The sequence below is a fragment of the Pieris rapae genome, chromosome 11, assembly GCF_905147795.1.
Source record: "Pieris rapae chromosome 11, ilPieRapa1.1, whole genome shotgun sequence".
NCBI lineage: Eukaryota > Metazoa > Arthropoda > Insecta > Lepidoptera > Pieridae > Pieris > Pieris rapae.
Genome location: NC_059519.1, coordinates 6,350,945 through 6,373,194, shown reverse-complemented (window position 1 = coordinate 6,373,194; position 22,250 = coordinate 6,350,945). Strand labels below are relative to the sequence as shown.

Here is a 22,250-nt window from a genome sequence, read left to right as displayed (position 1 = left end):
ATTCATACGACTATATCTCTTTGTTGCCGTATTATTTTTCCTCCATAAAAGTTTAAAGTTTACCAAAAATATTGAATTCGAAACCCGCAATATTTTGATGAAATGTGATAATTTTACAAAACAGTATAGTCTGTGTTCTTATTTAACTACACAAAGCCATGGGACAACAATTGTACGGTTGACTTAACTACTCTGGTTAAAAACCTGACGCTTCTAGATACGAAATAGCCACAGGATAAAGGCCAAGGCACATGCTGTAGAGCACCGACAATCATTACCTTCTATATAAATTGGTAAAGTCCGGCTGCGCGCGCAGTTAGTTCGGTGCACTTGCAATATTGTGACTTTGACAGCTAGCCTATTTTACGCGCGTTAGTGACGTTTGGTGCGTTCTATATTTTAAAAGAGTTTTTAAGTGAGTGCGGATTAGTTTCTGGAAAGAGTGAGTTTTTTAATATGTATAAGAAAATATATTTTTAAATTACATAATTTATTTAAAAAATTTTATTTTATCTAGTATGCCGTAGAAAATAGCATTATTCGAATATTTCTATCATATATTTGGAATTAAAGCACAAGCAAAATTAAAAAAATACTAGACTTTAAATTAAATAATTTAGCAATAAATAAATTCTCGATTTCTTAAAAAAATTTAATATAATGTAATATTATTTTTATAAGTTCATAAATCACGTCAATATTTTAAAAATCCGGCCTAAGAGCCAAGGCTGAAGTTAATAAGCTAACAAATTACGATCTATTTTGACAAGGTTTGTAGGTTTTTCTTCAAATGCTAGTCAAATATGGTCAGCAACTTTGGTATTTAATTAAACGCTTTATAATTAAACTAGTTGACTCCGTTAATCTAGACTAAATAATCTCATAAATAATAATTTATTTTTGACGTCGTTTTATTTTTTTTTAGAAAGTTTGGTCAATAAGTTTGATGCGGATAAAAAATATAGAAAAGTTAAAATGCATTGACCTTTTCTTGAATTAATATTCCTATTTAATTTCATTAATTAGAAGTTCATGTTTATGTCTCATTGATAATTATTATTCAATAAATTAACAGTATCAATATATAACAGAACCATTTAATAAGTTACGAATTTACGTGTGCAAAATTTGTCACCTATTTAAAAAAAAACATGCAGAACTGTTCAAACGAAAAACTAATTTGCCTGATTTTAGTTGGTTAACATTATCAAAAATCTTCATTATATAAATTAAATATTCAAAATTGTTTGTAAAATAACTGTGTAGGTCGGTTTTTAAAAATCTTGCGTGCACTGACGTACAGAAAGTTGATGGAAAAAGTCATCAAAATTAAATTAAAATCAAGGTTTAAAAACAATGCACGATCTAAAAATAACTTCTATATGAAATCTTTATTGCGTTAGCACTGAATTAACACTTAATACAATTAATTGTAAATTCAGTTTATATTTTTAAAATTTCATAAGTGTTGATTCTTAAATACGCTTACGACTCAGCGATTAATTGTTATTTAGGTATTTTAAAAAAGTAGTTAAAAGTAGGTATTTAATTACAAAACTTAACACGTTAATAACTTTAAATACAAGCGGAAGACAAGTTTTAAGCTGTATAAAGCTGATTATACTTTTTAATTAACGGCGCGTGGCTATTCATGTTTATATCCGCCATTTTTTCCAGATAAATCTATTTATTCTTGAAAATTCTTGATATTAAAATTAATGGGTTTAATATTATGATTTTATGATTTAGGTAACATTTTATACTATATATAAATATTATGATGGCCTTGTTGATTTTGTGTAAATAATATAGGCACTATAAACGCGATTAGGCATAATTATTTTTAACCAAAACTTCATATTTAAAAGCCGATTTCTGGTATCACACTACACCTGTATGCAAGTAGTAGTTTCATCCGACCTTTTTTATATATACGTTGCATTTACAATGGAAAACAAATAACTTTCGTTTACTTAAGGTAATTAATTAGTGATCAGATTTAATACGACGACATTGATTTCAAAAGGCCGATAAATTATTATTACTTTAAATTAAAGTAATAAGGAAACATAAGTGTGTATAAGCCTTAATTATTGACGTAGGTTATGGATTACGTATAAATGAGTTGAAAACGTTTGTAATGTATGAATTGTATTAGCTATTATAGCCTAAGGATAAGATCAATAACGGTAAATACTAATCAGAGTGAGACTCAGAAACGACACTTAGAGCTAACTATGACTATGATTTACTATACCCGTATACCCGTATGTCAAAATCTAATACACTTCTCACGTAAGGTAGTCAGAATGATGATATGTGTATGGTATGGTAAACTTGGAGGTCGTGCGATTGAATCCCGGCTGCGGTTTTTTAATGTGTTTAGCACAGAAGACCTTCAGTAAACGCGAAAATTTTGCCCCATTAGTGGGACTTGATACAAAGACCGACGTGGTAAGAGAGCCTTAGAAAATAAAGTTATATAAACTCTAATATCAAGTTCACTTGAACGCGCCGGATGGCGGCGACTTATTAGTTTCCGGTGCCTCTGGGTAGGTAACACTTGAATCTGGTCCAGTGGCTGTATAAAATCCTATTTACTTACAAATACACAGAAGCTTTGACAGCAGTATGTTCCTAAAATATCGAGTGACGAATGGAAACAACGAAACACTTGACTTATTTAATAAAAAAGCCCATCAAAAATAGGCTTACTATTATTTGTAAATGACTTCTGAAATACAGTTATCAACTTCCAATCCTGAGGTTCAGATAACTGGTGTGGATGGATTTTTCTTATATGAGCAATTAAAAGAATGATTTGAAATATCCTTGAACTTTTTAAAATTTGTCGGTTTGAACTTAAACATAGACGTGACATGTTTAAAAATACATTATTATCTAACTGTGAATTATTATTAAATCTATTATGTGATTATTTTGGCACGTTTTAAATTGAACGGCTACACTGGGTCAATGTCAAAGTGGTTACAAAATAGTTGTAACCTTACTTGGTGGTCAAGTACCTAAAATAATAAACTTAACGACCGTAAATAGATGACAAATTATTTCTAATAACAGACGACGTCGCTCCTTGGTTTGATTCTCACACATAAAACTTATTTCGGATAGGCACAAAAAGTCCATCTTGCCTTAAAATGATCTGATGAAAAAAAGACTATATCGAAATTCTTATAAGACAAAACAATTTAGTTTTTTCTAGTTCACGTATATTCATGGAGACGAAAACTTTTACCTAAGTAACACTGAAAATGTTTAGAAAATGAAAAAAATATAGAAAGTTTTATTGTTTTTCGAAGTAATCTCCGTTCCGTTTACACATCGTCACATTCAATGGAACAACTGAGAAAAGCAGTGGCCCTATTCTCTTCCATGCCATTTTACGCTTTCACCGCATTTTCAGGGCTCGTAAAGCGAATTCCTCGAGTTTTATCAAACATATTTTTACCCACAGAGCTGATTGTCTCTTGGTTTCGGTTCGTAGCAATATATGCTGTCATCACCTGTGACGATATCAAATAGAGCACCTGAGTCACCGCCGTTCAACTTATCTAACATTTGGCGACACCAGTCCATGCGAAGGTGTTTCTGGTCGTCGGTAAATGTATGGGGAACACATCTTGAGCAAAGCTTCCTGATGTATAAGTGTTCATGTGATATTTTTTGAACTTGATTCATACCAATTCTTAGGCTTACCCGTATCTGCTGATAGGTCGCTCTCTTATCTTAATCTATCATGCGTCGCACTGCACTGATGTTATCTGCAGTAGTCGCTGTCTCGGGACGTCCCGCACGGGGATAATCATTGAGATTGCTACTTCCACACTTAAAGTTGTTAAACCAATTGTATATACTACATTTGGTTACTAAAAAGTTCTAAAATTGAAATTCAAAAAAAAATTATCAATAGCAACGTTTCTAACCGGCCAGTTATGAAGGTACGTACGCACATAGAACTTGTATTACTGCAGTGTTAAAATTCTAAACAATATGTGCTTACACATTGAATGTTTTTCGGCAGTAATCTTTTACTTGCACAGACTACTAGATGAATACTTCAGCTTGCATACCTTTGTTGTTTATTGCTAAGGTTTATATTCTGTATCAAAACATGTCTATATAGTCCAGGGGTTTAGTCAAGTTGTGTTACATACACTACTGTTACGGCATCGGCAGCGGTAATAATTGTTCGGAATATACAATCTCATAATTTCTCTGTTATTTACTATCTTCAAACCCAATTTTATTAAAGTTTTCTGTATTTATTAAAGTCAAAGAATGTCCACAAAGTTTTTGTGAAAAAAAAAGTTCTTATGATCCGTTTCTTAAAATCTCCAACAAGAACTTCGTAGGGTAAAGGTAAAGAAAGAAGATGTATTTTCTTTTATATAAGGTTCCAAGGAAAAAGAAGTTTCTTTTGATATTATAAAATATTCCTCTTGCGAGTAGTTAAGGAATTGATTGTTAAAATATAATTATTCCGACCGTGGAATAAGGTGACTGATCTGAAAAAACCTTCAACATGTCACATATTACGTATTATCACTATTTTTAGATTAAAGGGATTACGTTATATTGCGAAATAATTTCTGAACTCATGAAGAATTCAGTCGAATATATTTTATTTTTAATTTTACATTGACATAAATAGGAATAATAAATAATAATAGGAAATAAAAAAAATCTCTTAAAAATAATATTTTCATTTTAGGATGTATACCTCGACTTTATAGGAGAAATTGAGACTTTAATCGATGCTATTTACTCGAATAGATCTTGTTTAGTTATTAAATGAAAATTTACGTCTTTTAATATAAGTAGAACTTGTATAAACAGGATCATGAATGTCATGCGAAATTTTTCCTCCCAAAAACATTTCTGTTACTTGTTACGCTCCGAGCGGATTTTTGCTCCAGTTGGCTCTTTAATATATATTAAAGCCTATATGCCTTTTTCAAAGATAAATGTTCTGATCTAATAAATTTCAAAGAACAAAATACTTTAATTAAATTTGCACTTTAAGTACATCGTATGGTGTAGCCTTCTGCCACTCACTTCCGACCGAATTCCGAATTCAAGGTACATAGTCAAATCGAATAGTGGAAAATCAATCAATATATTTTTTAACTTAATGTAATAAATCTTATATCTAATATTTTGTTAGATTAGAACTGTTTATAATCTTGACTAGGTGGTAGTAATTGGTACACATATATATACATGAGAAAAGAGAGGAAGATTCAATACAACGCTGAATAAGAAAAAAACAACTGCTTATTAACAGATAACCTATTGTTATTCGCAGCAGATATCCATCGGTTATACTTAGCCTTTAGTTAATTAAAAAACCCTTCACGAAACAAAAGAAGGTTCTTTCTCTACACAATGTAAAAGCAACCGAAGGCTTAATAGACCCGACCCAGAATCTACTTCAAAACCAATCGTAATTGGTATGAAGCGTGGCTTGTATACTATGTGAATTTGACATCCTCTTGTATTTATAGAAAATATATGTTTCCTAATTTTACGACTTCTATTTTTGTATAGAAACTGTACATTAATAATGAATTCCAAACTTTGTATGTATAAATTATTTATTCATTTACACTTTGGTACCTTTATCATACATAATATATAAAATAAAAGGTTACATAAGTAATTATTAAGTTAAGGCAGCTATATAGATAACAAGATAATTTCCTCCTGACAACCCTAGTATGGAATAATAAAAAAAGAAACACCTACTGAGGTTAAAGTACAAAAAGCGAATAAATAATTAACAAAAAACATAAGATTACAAGTAACACTTGAAATATAAACCAGTACTCGACCAATACATTATAAAGATAATAATGTATTGCATTATTAATCTATATACAATATGTATATGATAAAGTAGACATAAATAAACAGAAAAAGAGTTATCTTATAATCCAGTGGCAACCCTAAATTGTCTTGACTTCAGATGGCATTTTTTCTGACATATGTCCTAAATTTTTTGGCTTTGAAACATGAAGTTTTCCTCACGATGTTTTCTTCACCATACGAGCGTTTGATGCGCACATAGAATCTTCATTGGAGCACTAATCCATGTGCGCTGTAATAAAAAAGTTCAAATTAGGAAGTAAAAAACCTAAACTTGTCAATCATTTAGATACACTATATGTCATTAAACGAATATTGTCGACAATTTTTATTTCCGCTATTCTTAATGGAAAATTTGTCGGCGTTCTTTGAATCAAATGTTAAAATACCTCTTATTGAATCAATTCCTGACAATACGTGTTTGGATACTATTCGTAGTAATAAATTGTCTTGCATTTTTTTAATAATTATTATTAAATTTTTGCGCTTAAGCAGTCGCAAAGCAGTTCTCTGGTCTTGTCACAGACCATGAATTAAAAGTTAGGTGTAGTATATTATTTTAATAAGTTTAAGTAAGTAAGTAGTAAGTAATTTTGAAAATCAATTGTCATCCCGTCTTTAGACGATAATTTAATGATTTGATTTTTATTTTTAGTTAATTTATTCTTATTTATCATAAGGTATTTTTAAAGTAATACGAAATAAACAAAGTCATACTGTATATTATCTTTTATTACATAATGTTTGTCATCAAACTTGCTTGACACTAAAAAATAAATACTGTATTTATTCTTCAATCTTTTGAACCATGACAAAACAATTTCTCAGGAATCGGAGCTGAGGTCCGAATTATAAACGATAGGCGTTTAATTTAATTTTAGTCTTAATAATTATTAACAAAAAATTGGACGAGGTGTTTCAGAAACAAAAGACTGATAAATTTAAGAAATAGATGCATCCAGGACCTAAGACTGATAGAAAGATCTAATATTAGTTTTCTATATATCATAGTTTTCTCGACAAATGTCCTACAGAACATTGTTTAAAGCCAATAGCCGCCAGTATACAACTTGAAGGATTCCTATAGTGAATCGTGTTTAGAGTAAGAATGAAGGATTCAAAGTGAATGGTACAAAAGAATAATCGAATCGGCGACCCATGAAACTGTGTCAGTGATTAGGCCTTGGGTCTGAGTAACCTTTTGGTTATCTCATGTTTTTGTCCGTTTGCTATTGAAGGCAGGTAATGACAGCCTTTGGTTTGGCATGTCATATTATTTTTATTTGAAATGTTTACAAATACCTGCACTACGTACAGCTGGTGTACCGTCTTGAGAACCTGAAGAAAAACGTCTATTAATGATTAATACCTGATTTGTCTATTTCATAAACTCGGCCTGTACAAACGACGAAAGACGGCCTTTTTTATAAACTCTTGCTTTCTATATCTTTAGTGTTATTAAACATATATATGCGATATTATTTTACTAATAAAGACTTATACACATAAAAAACAACTCTTAAAAGTACGCAAAATATACTAATTCTTAAAAAAAAATATTCAGAAGAAGTCTAAATGGTGTTAGATGAGGCTTTTTATGATTGTACCTACTTTCAAATAATCAAAATTATCCTTACTTCTATTATACTAAACATCATAACACATATTTTATTGTGCCATAAAAGATTACCCTTGAGATAGAGCAAAACTATTTATTATCCTTAGTAACAATACTTCCGAAAAACCATAAAGTATTCTATTGCTTCACAACCCCTTGGTATCTTTCTCTCAAACGCTGTGTCTGTAGTAGTCTATATAACGTCATGTACTCTATATAATTTCGCGCATTCATTTATCAGCAGGCCATCCATCAAAATTAAAATTGGATGCCTGGTTGATTCGCAGTGTTCCTAAATATTTAGTTCCTAACAAAATATATACGTAAAAATGTTGACCACTTCTGTCTTAACTGCAGTTAATGTCGGCATAATTGAAGATGTATTATAAACATTAATGCACAGTAAATCACTGACCACGAACTATTCATAGAATGCTAATAACATTTTATGTATTTTGAGCTGCGAAATTCATTTTGTCTTTAGAATTATGATATCAAGTGGTCACATTTGGATACGTGACTTGAGATTTATAATAGTAAAAAAGACCATCAATACTAATTTTTCATTTATATATATAGAATCAAATAACATACATTATTAAGGCAACGTTCAACCTTATCTCTAACAAGCGACCTCTTCCAGGCAACCTACTTAATTAAGTTTTATACAGTTATTGGTTATTTCATTAAATAATTTATAAGAAAGTTACACCAACTATTTGTTTTATATCCGGCGAACATCCTATCACATACATAATATATATTTGTACTAAATATAAAAACAGAACAAATTTCTGAACAAAGAGACAGAAGATAAATAAACATTGCAACTAGGAACAGATTTATTTGGAAAATTCAACTGTAGTTTTTAGTATTGTTCTTTACTTATTTGAAGTTCATCAGTTAAATCGGTACAGTCATATTTGAGTTATAGCGAGACAAACGAACAGCAATTCATTTAAATATATATTATTTTCTTCAAAACGAAACTCGCACGCCTCATATTACATTTTTATTATATCCTTATGTAACCGTTCGTTGGCCCGTATGTAGGTCAATATCAGGTCAAAAACCTTATTTTTTTGTATGTTAAGATGTCTATGAGTTTATTTACCTGTACAAGCAAAAAGCGAACTTAAAACTTCAAGGCAGTTGTTTTTCATTAGCGCTTCGTCCCGATATTTACTGGAAGAAATTTCGAAGCCTAATCAAGCCACAAATTCTGATACAAATGAAAATGCAATTTTTTTATGAAGTGATGTAATAGTATTGATATATACTTACATATTTATGAAAGTAAAAAAAAAATATAAATATATATGAAGCAAAAAAATAAAATATTCTTTGGGCTAGATGAGGGCCACTTTTCAGCTCTTATACCTTTAAAGTCAGGTTGGTTGAACGAACGTTGGTTTCAGGCCAGGCTTGGGTAGTTCGTAGCTTGTGTATATTTTTAAAAGGTGTATGTATTGTTGAGAGATTTCACAACATGATCCATTCTAATTTCAAAATAATTAAAATTTTGAAAGAAAAAGAAAGTTTTTATGTTACAATATTAAAGGCCAGACGATGATATCTTGAAAATCAATAAAATGATTAGACTGAAATTGATGTAATTATTTGAGTATTAGGTGGATCAGGGAATCGCTTAGATTTACAATTACATTTTTTTTGGCTCGTGTAAAAAAGGTTTTGCACGGATATGTTATAGTAGTATAAATTATTTACTTGTTAATTGCGTTTCCATGTATAGGACAAATTTTGACGAAATTATCTGCCTATACAAATATTTTTAAATGGACCTTGGTATATAAATAAGGCTACAATTTACGCACGTGAAGTCAAAAAATAATAATAAGTACACATTAGTCTTGCGAATGTCAATAAACTCTTAAACTTTATATATATTAATAAGTTTTAAATTGTGGTGTATTATCTACATAATATATTTTAATAATTAATTTCTCATGTAATACATATTTTATGGAAATTTTGTTGGAATATTTTTTATTAAAAAATACTCCCGTTTTCTACTAAAGTCACCTAGTATTCACTGAGCTTTGCAGCTTTTTGATGTTATGAAATTGTAACAAAGTAATTGTCACAAAAACTTAATTTTATGAAAACTCTTTGAAGACCCTGGTGTATTTGAAACGATTAACGATTCGTCTCACGATTGCTTTGCCGACCTTTTAGGAATTGGTATGTTATTTTCATGAGAGATCCTAAGTCCAATTGGTGCGTTAATACTTCAGTGGGTGACTTTTTCCTGGACTTGTTCCATACAGTGATGCTATCAGCTATATGAATAATACTTAGTTCTGGATCATATAAAATATTTTACATGTTTATTTAAACGGTCTGTAGGTAGGTAATAGGTTTATAGCTCCTCCATGGCTGACGTGATCTTGTCATACATATACATGCTCCATTAACAATGGCACCACAAATATAGGTACTATATTCTACGTAAAATGTCAGTACTAGTTTAGCCAATCAGACCGCAGAACTTTCTATAGGAAGGTATTTATTGCCAACTGTACATTTTGTAACATGTTTTTAATGCATTGTCCTTACATATGCGGATATTTGTAAAACTTGTATTCTTAAATATCCGATTTAATATTACCGTAATTATATTGTGACGTAACATGAACTTGACATCTAAAGTTTTAACAAAAAATGGTTTTTATCTGATATTTTACGCAGTCAAAGTGTACAGTAAAATAATCGGTAAATTATAAAAAAAATTGAAGTGTATCTCTATGTGGGTGATAATTTACTTACTATGAATCTCTTTACATGTTTGCCTCAGAACTAATTCTTTTTCCTTATAATTTGACACAGCTATAATTTTATTTTAACATGTATTTCATCTCATCATTTAATCTCCTAGGTATGAATTAGATGGCGTCCGCCAAACGCGTAAGTGAAGGTTACTCGTGCTTAGAGTAATAAAGTGAATTACGAAATGGCCTACTAACTTTGCCGGTACGGAGTTATGGTATTTAGGTTTGAAACATTAAAAAAATTGCACCTAGTCCAATATTAGTTAAAATTATTTATTTTGTAATACGACTACATTGCATATAAAAACGACTACTATTGATTTAAAATTAAAAACACAATAAACTTGAATTTTACAAACGGGAAATCATATTTTAAATTTTTATTACAAGAGCTTAATATATGACTTATTTATAGAAAATACATTAACATTTACAAAATATGCTGACTATTTTATTGTTACTTAACAATAACACAAAGCCAAAACGGTGCGTTCGAAAACTAGAAAGTATGTCGGAATGTATAATATTTTTGCGTGTTTGTTTGCTTGAAGCAGCAACCCTGCCAGTGCTATATTTAACCATACAGATAATTATTGACATTATTTATTCGATTGTTTACGATCTACTTGATATTTCTTGTTTCCACAAAAATCAATGTAGGCTCAAGGGTAAAGCAAAACTTATTCCCAATTAAAACGCATTTTATCAGTGAATTATTCAGCAGTATATTTACGAAATCGATGTTATAATTATATGAGTCTCCAATGTTTTGTAAAATTTGTGTTTCTTAAAAACTACTTATCATATATTGTTTGGAACTTTATTCACTTGTACTGAGTAGGGTTACAATTCGGTAACCCTACTCAGTACAAGGGTTAAAAATAAATATGATCGGGCACATGTTGATAGAGATTATATATAGTATTGTCTTTTATTAACATAACTTTTACACATTTAAAGAAAAACACTTTTTTAACGGATTGAAGTTATGTATTATTGTAAACTTTTAATTATTTAAACATAATTTTAAATTTAAGAAACGTCGGTTAAATTTAAAATTATGTTTAAATAATTATAAGTTCACAATAATATATAACTTCAATCCGTTAAAAAGTGTTTTTCTTTAAAAGAGATTATATGGTGTAAAAATGTATAAAATGAATAAATTCAATTTTGAAAACTGAAGAGCCTTTATGACTCTCAAAATAAACTTATTTATATGAGCATCACGTAAATCTCCTAAATCAACGTATTAGAGAAGGTCTCCATTGAGAAATTGTCTGTTTATTTTATATTATACCGATATATTTATATAGCCATGAATTTTATTTAGTTTAATATTACAGAAATGGGTTCGCTGCCGCGTGTCTCTGTGGTGAGTGGGGCCCGAATAGCTGTTCCAGCAGCGCCGTTGGTTACACACCTGCAGCTTCTCCGCATGCATGACAGAACCGCGCTAATTTATTCAGGTTAAGTTCTAATAATTGTAATTTGTATGTATTGAGCAGGTATATCGGGTTATGCTTTTTATATCTCAAATTCTGTTTTGGACAATCATAAGATATTCCTGAGGTTAATATTTTTAATCAAACGGAACTATATAAATTTAATTTTTACATGCACTACATTACTCGCCTTGTTTTTTATCTTTTATTAGATTATCAAATATATTTCTAAGTTAGACCTTAATTTGATTAAATACTGTTACAACAACGGAAACATATTTAGATACATGGTTTTATACAATTAGCAAGGATTATGAGGTAGGGACGGCAATAGTTATCCACACATATTTTTATATATATATAAATACAAAAACCAAAAATTATTAATTCTTCATTTCAATTATTTAATTACAGATGAAACGTGCAATGTGCGCGTGAGCTATGCAGAACTTGAAGGCAGAAGCAACGCCATGGGCAGAGCTATAGCCGCCCATGCGAGACCAGTTGGCCCCAACAGGGATAATGACTATGTTATAGCTGTCTGCATGCAGCCTACACATAAGTATGTAACAATTAGACAAATACGCACTCATTCAATTGTTTCAGAAGCAGTGAGCAATTCTTCAAGCTCATCTCGAAGCTTATCTAAATTTAAATTATCAAATAAACGACATGAAAATCTTAATATTTCTAGCACAATACTATCACTTCTATCGACGTGGAAGGCTGGAGCTGCCTACGTGCCTTTGGAACCAAGTTTTCCTCAAGCCAGGATCAGTCACATCATGAAGGACGCCCAGCCGTCACTCATAATTTATGACGATACTGGTATGAGTTATTAAGCCAAAATATGTTAAATATTGGTAAATAATTTAATAGTTTGCTTGTTTCGTATAAAATTTTATTTATAGAAACATATATAACGGAAACACTACAGGGTTACTGTAAAACATAAACAGCTAATTAGATTTTGGTATTGAGTTTTTGTACCACGTATAACTATGTTTGGGATATCCTTACACCTCTATTGAAAGAACGAAAATCGAAATGTAATCGTGAGATAGTGCTATTTTTAAAATTACGACGAAACGTACCGATCCTTACGGGCCGGCAACGCACTCGCGAGCCCTCTGGCATTGAGAGTGTCCTTGGGCGGCGGTATCACTTAACATCAGATGAGCCTCCTGCCCGTTTGCTCCCTGTTCTATAAAAAAATCTTTCGGAATCAGTATCTACTAATATAAATGCTCTGCGTATTTCCGGCGAAATCATAATTGATTCGCCGTTACTTGTTTAATTGTTGACGAATGAAATTTTAGTGAAAGGGACAGAAAATTTCCTGTATTATGCTCTATGCAACAGCACAGGAAGTAATATAAAGTATAAAATCTTTTTCAGCTAATCCATCAATGTTTGCAAATAGTGGAGTACCGTCAATCTCATTTGAGGAGTTGTCACTAGACGCCAGTTCATTACCATCCGACAGCCTGACAGATAGAGAGATGTTGGCACCGGCTACAGTTGACAGCATTGCTATAGTGTTGTATACTTCTGGAAGTACTGGAATACCAAAAGGTGATTTTTGTCAGACTTTTGACAAATTACTAATAATGTATTGTGAATCCATTTGTTGTTTAATTTGGTTTCGGCATGGTCACGGTAAAATACAGTTTTGATTTTGATCTAAACTTGGCTTAGTAATTTCAGATATATTTTTCACCATATATTAAAAGGTATCTCGCGTCTGTATGTACGTTATTTAATACTTGCTATACATCAAGGTTTAGGAATAATTAAGCCCAGCTTTAATTAAAAGGCACGTACTTCTTCCTGCCTTTGTTTTTTGCCTTTGCCAAATAAACAAAATAAATTTAAATTACTTATTAGTGTAGCTAGTAGAGCATCATATCCTCTTTAAACTTATGAAATCGTGACCTTTATATGATGAATCTTTACTTTGTGTGAAGGTTATTTTATTAATGTAATTGTATAGGTTTATTGTATCCCATATAATTGGAAGGAGATAAAAGCTTCCGTATGATTCATTAAATTAAAAATAAATGTTGGTTTGTTTACATCCAAAAATATCTTTTTTATATACACAATGGTTGAGCTAATTAAAAATAATTAGTAATAATATGATCTTGAAAGTGTTTACGTCACTTAAAACACACATACGGAATTAAAACAAGTTGCGAAAATTATTTATTATTAAATAATTTATTGATTATTTCCAATAAATGGTAGCTTAATTCTATATTGTTCGTATAAAGAAATCATTTTTACTTATTTAACTGTATTTTAGTGGTCCTTGTTCTCGTTGATACATAATAATTTAACTTTAACATTGATTTTCTACAATCAAACCAGGCACTACACAAGTTACTAATATCAAGTGCAATACAGTCCTATTTAAAGGTAAATTTAATAATAAAATTATCTATGTAAATTTTTAACTGTAAAAAGTGAAGAATATGGAATAGAAACTACTCATACTTACAAATTCTGACTCGAAGGACCAATACTAGGGCCATGAAAGCTCTAATAAACAATAGTAACGTTTTTGTAATAGTGACATTTAAAACTAATTATTTCGTCAGCGTGTTATACCTTGTTGAATGATTAACTTATCCCAATTTAGTAATTATGGTTGTAATTATCTGAGAAAGTAGATAGTACTATTGCTTATACAATATTATAAAATTTAATGATGGCATGTTAAAATTGTAGGTGTCCGTCTACCGTATTCCGCGATTTGCAATCGCTTATGGTGGCAGTTCCGTTCTTTTCCGTATTCCGACACAGAAAGCGTTTGTGTTTGGAAGACTGCACTTACGTTTGTAGACTCAGTTTGCGAGATTTGGGGTCCTCTTTTGCATGGAAGGACTTTGTTGATATTACCTAAAGAAACCACGCGTGACCCGCAGAAGTTGGTGCGTGCTTTGGATGATAATCGAGTAAGTTTTACACTACCTTATTATTTTTTTATTTGATTTCACCCAAACACGAGTGGAGACATTAAAAAGTTCAATCAAACATAAATATGTTTATAAATATTAAATATGTTTAAAAATATTGCTATAATCGCTTTTATGAGATAACAGTTAAACTTCAAATTTAATCAAGATTTAAACTATTTCTCAAGAGAACTTTTTTTTACATTTTTAACGTAAGCTATTGAAAAATTGTGTTTTATTGTAAAATAATTAATTTAATTTTAATTATATACATTATATTCATACAATTTATATTTAAATTTAATAAATTTAATGTATTTCCGTAGTCCGTCGAGTAACCCTTATTTAATGAAAGAAACTGCATGATTTAAATTCTTTCAGGTGGAACGCTTGGTTCTAGTACCGACTCTACTCCAATCCATTCTCATGTACCTCTCCTTGAGCCCAGAAAATTCGTTAAAACATTTGAAACTCTGGGTGTGTTCTGGGGAGACATTGAGCAAGGATTTAGCAGCCAAGTTTTTCCAGCATTTTGGAGTTGGTTATAGGCTCGCTAATTTCTATGGAAGTACCGAAGTAATGGGGGATGTGACCTACTATATCATTGAAAATAGTTCTCAGTTGGAGATGTTTCCTACTATACCAATAGGTAAGATTTGGGTTATTTAAAAAAAATATTATAAAAAAAAAATAACATCGAATTCCTGTCAGTTTAAGAAATTTCGATCTTGAGGTGAATTATTATATTTTTTATCACATTACATACAATATAATTGACCGTGGTAGGTGCACCTCTGGACAACAGCGCCGTATACCTTTTGGACGAGGAAATGAACCCGTCTCGTGAATCTGAGCCTGGTGAGGTCTGGGTGGCTGGACGGAACTTGGCCAAGGGATACGTGGGTGGACAGGCACCTGAGAAGTTCTGTGACAACCCTCATGCTGCTCATCCAGGTATGTAAGGGAAAATGGGAAAGATATTACAAAAAAATCACCGTCGTTATATAGAACTACGAGTATATTTCTTATTACTAGTAATTAGTCTGTAATGGAGTTAAGTAAAAGTTAATCAAATTATTAATATACGGGATATGAAGAACATGTCGGGCTGTTTGGAAGTCAGCAACTCTTACTCAATTCACACCCTGACCATCTAGATCAGTCTACGGAGGGAGAGCTCGTATGCATAATATACACAAAAAATTCCAATACCGTCTACTTGGTTTGATTTAAAATCGCTTGCATATTACTTCATTGAAAGCTGCCACGAATTTAAACTTATTAAACTAAAGCTAAACTGTTTTAATAAGTCCTATAATAAAAAAATACAGGTAATAAACAACATTTCTTTTAAAAAAAACACAAACATTTATGATTCTTAACACATCTCCGTAGTCAAATAGTCTTAATATTTTTTTCATTTCACTCAGACTTCAGTCGCCTTTACCGTACCGGTGACTTTGGCGTCCTCTACAAGGGAATGATATTGTTTGCTGGTAGAACAGACTCACAAGTGAAGATCAGGGGCCATCGAGTGGACCTACAGGAAGTCGAAAGAGCTGTCATGGGTGTACAGGGTGTCGATAAAGGTAAGTAGTAACTTCATAATTTATGATAATTATTAATAGTACATATTCAATGTCTTAAATTAAGAACAAGACAGAAATTATCGACAAAAACTTAATTCAATTCATTTGATTTGAAACTTAAACTTCAGTGCTTATTTGTTAGTAATCGTGAAAGGCCAATTGTTTTATGATTAGAATATTTATTAAAGTTTTAATTATTTATATCAATTCTTTCATATTCAAATTCTGATATATCGCACCAGACCTAGGGTCGCTTATGCTGTTTAAACACATTTCAGGTGTTGTTTTATGCTACGGTCTGGATCGGGGCAACCCAGAGATTCTCGCGTTTGTTACCATTAACCAGAATGCAAGATTAAATGGAAAGCACATAGAGAATGCTCTGAAGGATGCACTCACCAATTATATGTTACCTCAGGTATGCTTTAACACTTAGACTTGAAGCTTGAAGAGGAAGCAAAGTTGAGAAATTGTACTTACAGTGAAAACTCCATGTACTTGTTTCATTATCATTTTATGAGCATTGTACAAATTTAGTTAATTAACACAGAATTGTTTTTATAGAGCCATTACTAAAAACTGTGTAGGTCTCTTGATGAAATAAAACATATAATAATAAAATATACTAAAATAAAAATAATCGAAAATAAACGTTGATAAACGAAGATAAATGATGATAAGAAAATTTTGGTTTTCGGAGTCTCCAAGTAGGTGTGATCACTAAGAGCCTGATGGTTCCTGTGTCTTATGCTTACCGTAGATTTTTAGGGCTATGCATGACGTCATGTTTTATCATGATGTTTTCCATCACCTACGGTGCCGCGGAGCGAGCGAGTGCGTAAATTGTATTTTTATTTTTTTAAATATGCGTCTTCTAAGACATCATGGAACATTCGATCTAGCCTAACTTAAGACTAATAAGTAATATAAGTCTAACCTATTTTTTCCAAAAAGGATTTCGTACATAAAAAGAAAAGGTTCCGAATTATCTACAGAGATTCGTATGATTAATCCAATATTTTTATTATTAAGAATTTCTTTGTTCTAGGTAATCGTTATTGACAGCGTACCATTGTTAGTAAATGGTAAAGTCGACAGACAAGCACTGCTAAAGATGTATGAAAACACTAATAATAATGGTAAGAAAATAGTTTTGCGAAGTATTTAAAAGCACGTTGTTTGAATGATAAAAAAATCATTTTCCAAAAAAAAAGGCACAGCTGAGTTTAGAGTTCACATGTTATATATTATATAGTAAAACTATAGATGTCTACGCAAAAGTTAGAAATAATGGAACACGGGCGAATCTTCACACACAGTTGCTTTTACGTCCATATAAAAATGCCATATTAAGCTCTATGTGATTTTATTTCAGATGACACAACTATTAATCTAGACATAGACTATTCAGGAGTTCGTCCTGAAGAACGAACTAAAGCTCAGATATTATTTGAGACAGTCGGAGAGGTTTTAGGTCGAGCTGCAAGAGGTGCTATATCACTTAGAGCAGGCTTTTACGAGCTGGGAGGGAATTCTCTTAACTCAATCTATACCATTACTAGACTGAGGGATAGGGGATATTTTATTGGTAAGTTTTGATATATAAACATTTGTGTCCTCTAGTTTCAGTAAGAGAAGATACAATAAGTAGGTGATCAGCATCCACGCCTACCAAATAGAAGCAATAATTTGCTGAGGAATTGAATCCAGTGCCTAGTAGTAGGTCAGGTTTGTTAATTATCAAACCAAGATATATCGAACACGTCTTTTCCTACAAATATGTGAAACAAATGTATGACACGATTTACATAAGATGACATTACTTTCTTAAGACTAATATAGACTACTATATATCCTACACCATACAGCAATTAAGTTTAACCTCTGCTGCACAGTTTAAAACTTGAATTATTTGTATAGAAATTAGTGATTTCATCGGAGCATCGAACCTAGGGGAAGTGTTGCAGCACTTAACAACAAACCCCGATAGTGGTAGAGATGAAATCCCAAAGTTTACTGTTGTACCAATGAGTGATTCTTACCGAGAGGATGTTATAGAGTAAGTTTTTACTTTTTGAATAAAACTTTCAAAATTAGTTCGCTTGAGCAATGTTATTATGATAATTTACTAATGAAAACACAATATTACACGATATGAAAAATTGGGATTATAAACGACTTGCTTTTAGCAAAAAATAAGCTGCAATTATATTTAAATAGATTGTAAAGGTTTGTTTTTGGATCAAATCTGAAACGGATAATATACGACACGCAAATTATGGTAAAATTGGAGAAAAAATTTGTGAAAACGCACTGTTAATGTGAGCTTCTATCTTTTTATTATTAACTTTTTATTGATTTGTACAGTTGTGTTTCCAACTTCGATGTTGTGTTTTCCGCGCAAATCTAAGGTGCTACTATTAACTATTTCGATATCGATATATTCGTATATAAAAACGTCTGGATTAATATCACTCTTGGAAGTTACTATATACTATGTACCAGTTTGTATCAAAATATTTATAGTGCTCTTGATATAAGATTTTTTTTCTTAGGATGATAGTATCGTCGTTCTATGAGAAAGCCGAGTTGGAGCAGTTCCTACGACATGAAATAAACACACGGGATTATGCACACTGTGTGTCGGCGTGTTGGGAACCGTTGTTGGAGGCTGGATTGAGTGTTGTATTGGAAGATTGTAAGTATTTGTCTAACACGTTCCATTCCTAACGAAAAGCGTAATGGCAATGACAATTTACTATTATACAATTTTGTTAAAAGACAAACGTTAAATAATTAGATTATTTATTATAATTACATCTGTTAATTAATTATTTCTTAACACTATTGCACATATACATGAAAAAGAACAATTAAACAAATAGCAAAGCAAGAAAGCGGTCTTGTCGGTAATGAACCATCGAACCCAGGAATTAATTCTAAGGATTATAATATTTATTAGCTACTGTAACTTTAATTCTATACTAGTTTTGTTATACAACGAGAACAAAAAAATACCTTTTTACATGCAAAAACCACTTTATTATCTTTTTATAATTAATTAGCAAGCTCTTAATGGGCTTACCCCATACTATACATATTATGAGACTTTACTGTTCTTGTAAATTCTTTACTTAAAATAAAGTAAACACTACATGTAACTAAATATACTTTAGTAAATAAGACGTTAGAAGTCAAAATTTATTGACATTCATGTGATTAAAAAGATAATATTATATTGAAATTTCTTTGAATATTTTTTAAAGCTTCCGGCAATCCAGTAGCAGTAGCATTAAACTTCGATGCTAGAGCTGAACCAGACCTAGAATTAGTTGGTGGTCTGGCGAAGATCATGACATTCTTGGAGTATGTGGAAGGTTCAGTGAGGGATACAATGTTACCGGAGGGCAAGGGTAAGAGTTCTTATGCATGCAGGAAACTTCAGTAATTTATTTTATTTTTCATGGATCTTAACACACATTCATTCTGAATAGTAGATTATTAGATTTTATAAATTTTAAATGCCTTTTTGCATATTTTTTTGTTCTCTTTTAGGTACTATCCTTCATTCCTTCATGATGGCCACAGCATCAAGTCTTTCAGGCGCAGACAATGTAGCAGCAATTCAAGCTTTAGAAGTAGCCACAATGAAAATCGCACGGGAAAGACGGTTTCTTGGGATTTTCACAACGAACACAAGCCCTTTGACACAGGTAATTTTTACAGTAATACGAACTGCCCCCGCGAAGGTCGTTTCGTCTTAATATGATTTTTTACTTTGCCTACCTTTTAAGTAGCTTATGTAGTTACCAGTGTACCTAGTGGCGGTTTTACAATTTTTCAAGGTAGATGCTGTAAATTGTGCCGCCTTCGCCTCTTCAATTGTTATGTCCTAGATTATTATCACGAACAATTTCGTTGCAATTGCGTGTTAGTATATGTATTTCATTACAAGTGCGGAAAGCCTGTCGTTGTAATGACAACGAGTTCCGACAAATGTTTGATAGTCGGGACAAGTTGCAATGACGGTTCCGCACCTGTACTTAACAACTATTTTTAATGCAGTTGCAAAAAAATTTAGCAATTTAATAAAAATATTTGCTTTTTTTTCTCTTCTCTCCACGCAATAAATTCGTTGCACGTATATATGTAGCGACTTTTACGTTTCCGGTAAAATGTTCTCCGAAGCATTTTATGCAATTATACTGAGTTCGGGTGATATTAATTCAAATAAAATATCGTCGAAATTACTCATTTTGTTTGTGAAATTACATTTTTGGAAAATGGCGCCAACCGTCAAAGAATATGAGCAATTTTTTTTTTTCGTTTCTTCACCCATTCTGGGTAGGCAAAGGGAACTTCGCCCATACAGCCAAGGCTTCAGTAGAATATTTTTATTGATATGAAATGAAAAGAAACCAAACCTAACTCATTGAATCCAATAATTAAATCTGGTATTGAAACAAATTTGTAGCTTCTTTTTAAAATATTTGCGTTACATAGTGCACATTTTTTAAAATTTCTTGACGTTGTAGATGAGCAATGTCGGTTGTGCGCCTATGGACCTTTTTATGCGCCCATTTTGTACGATAAATCATCGTAAGGAAAATAACCTGCCCTAGACCCAAAAAGTCGACGGCGTGTGGCTGATCACCTACTTGCTAATTACAAAAATAATGATGGACCGTTACAGATTTCGATCTGAGGCCAAGCCCAAGGGTAGTAGCGCTACTGGCATTTTCGCGTAGTTTATTATTTTGTTTTTGTGTAGTACGCTGTCTGCGTAAAATAATGCTGACTTTTGATCGAGAAACAAATGAAAGAACAGTATTTACATATCCTTAATGTTAGTCTAAGTGAGGAAACTGAGTCCACCTATCCTTAATTTCGACTTTTTAATGCCACTTATATGTTTTCAATATTTCTTACAGCAACTTGGAACAGATGTTCTAGGCTTCCAAACGCTTTTGGACTATCAAATTAACCAGTATGTGGATTCAAATGGAGACAGAATATTCGGCGAAGCCCCTGATGATATGAGAGCTATTGTTTGCTGGAAGCCAGTGGATTAAGTTGTTCCCAATTCTTAATTATGAACGTGATACCAGCATTATATAGTTTTTTAATACATTACAGTTCTGTTCGGTTTTGATGAATTTGTTAAGGCAAAGATAGTAGTAATCAATTCGATTTCACTTAAGCGAAATTATAAAAATGATATTTCTATTAATTTAAAATTTTTAGAATGTAGCTTTAACGTTAATTTATATTTATCAAGGTAGATATTTCTGTAATTTAATAACATATTAATTTAAATACGTGCAAATTATTGTGTTAATTAGTTTTTTAGCTTTCGTAAAATGTAACATGTTTTTGTTACATTATTTGTAAGCTTCTAGACAAACGTAGATCTATATTTTTAAATTGAAAATGAAATTAGTTTATATTGTACATCCAAGGATGGAACACAATGGATCTTTGCCTCAAATTACTGTAAATACTTATAATGGCGTAGATATCAAATCACTGCTGAATATGTACCTACATAAATAAAAACAAAACCATTAAAATTAACTCAAATATTTTTTATGTAAAAACAATACAACGATATATTTCATCAGCAGTGGACAGATTATTGATAGATTTCTGGTTAATTGCCAGAATTATTGTAATATTTTATCAACAGCATCAACACCGAATTGTTAGTTTAGCCTTCAATTAAACAAAATAGGAGTATTTAAGTTAGTACTAAATTAGCTTTTTATTTATTTAAATGTAAATATAATTTAGATATGTACGTAAGATCTCCAATCTATTGTAATATATAATTTTTGAATATGAAATGTTTTTGTTATTTTCAATGTGTTGAAGAAATCATTTGATAATAAATAATATTAGAACGTCTTTTTTGTTTTGTCTTCTCATAAGGTGTAAATATCGAAATAATTATTTAACTTGTAAATGTC

The 22,250-nt window shown here is 31.2% G+C and overlaps 1 protein-coding gene across 2 annotated transcripts; it reads left to right on the top strand.

Annotated features, from left to right (window-relative positions):
• The first annotated feature begins 315 nt into the window (after positions 1-315).
• On the top strand, positions 316-22,091 carry LOC110998770 (mycosubtilin synthase subunit C). 2 transcript variants are annotated; one of them, XM_045630190.1, is made up of 17 exons: positions 316-442; positions 11,640-11,762; positions 12,153-12,300; positions 12,433-12,566; positions 13,137-13,313; positions 14,469-14,695; positions 15,077-15,344; positions 15,482-15,649; positions 16,126-16,284; positions 16,563-16,702; positions 17,333-17,423; positions 17,660-17,872; positions 18,205-18,343; positions 18,840-18,982; positions 19,551-19,697; positions 19,840-19,997; positions 21,216-22,091. In XM_045630190.1, the coding sequence occupies exons 2-17, from the start codon at positions 11,642-11,644 to the stop codon at positions 21,354-21,356; spliced, it is 2,574 nt and encodes an 857-aa protein (XP_045486146.1). In that variant the 5' UTR covers positions 316-442; positions 11,640-11,641; the 3' UTR covers positions 21,357-22,091. The 2 variants fall into 2 exon arrangements, with proteins under 2 accessions (XP_045486146.1, XP_045486147.1); XM_045630191.1 differs by having other exon boundaries at positions 11,627-11,762.
• The last annotated feature ends 159 nt before the right edge of the window (positions 22,092-22,250 follow it).

Coding starts and splice junctions, on each gene's coding strand:
- LOC110998770 (XM_045630190.1), top strand. CDS start 11,642: ATGGGTTCGCTGCCGCGTGTCTCTGTGGTGAGTGGGGCCCGAATAGCT. Junction 12,567..13,136: donor CATAATTTATGACGATACTG/GTATGAGTTATT, acceptor AATCTTTTTCAG/CTAATCCATCAATGTTTGCA. Junction 18,344..18,839: donor TACCGAGAGGATGTTATAGA/GTAAGTTTTTAC, acceptor TTTTTTTCTTAG/GATGATAGTATCGTCGTTCT.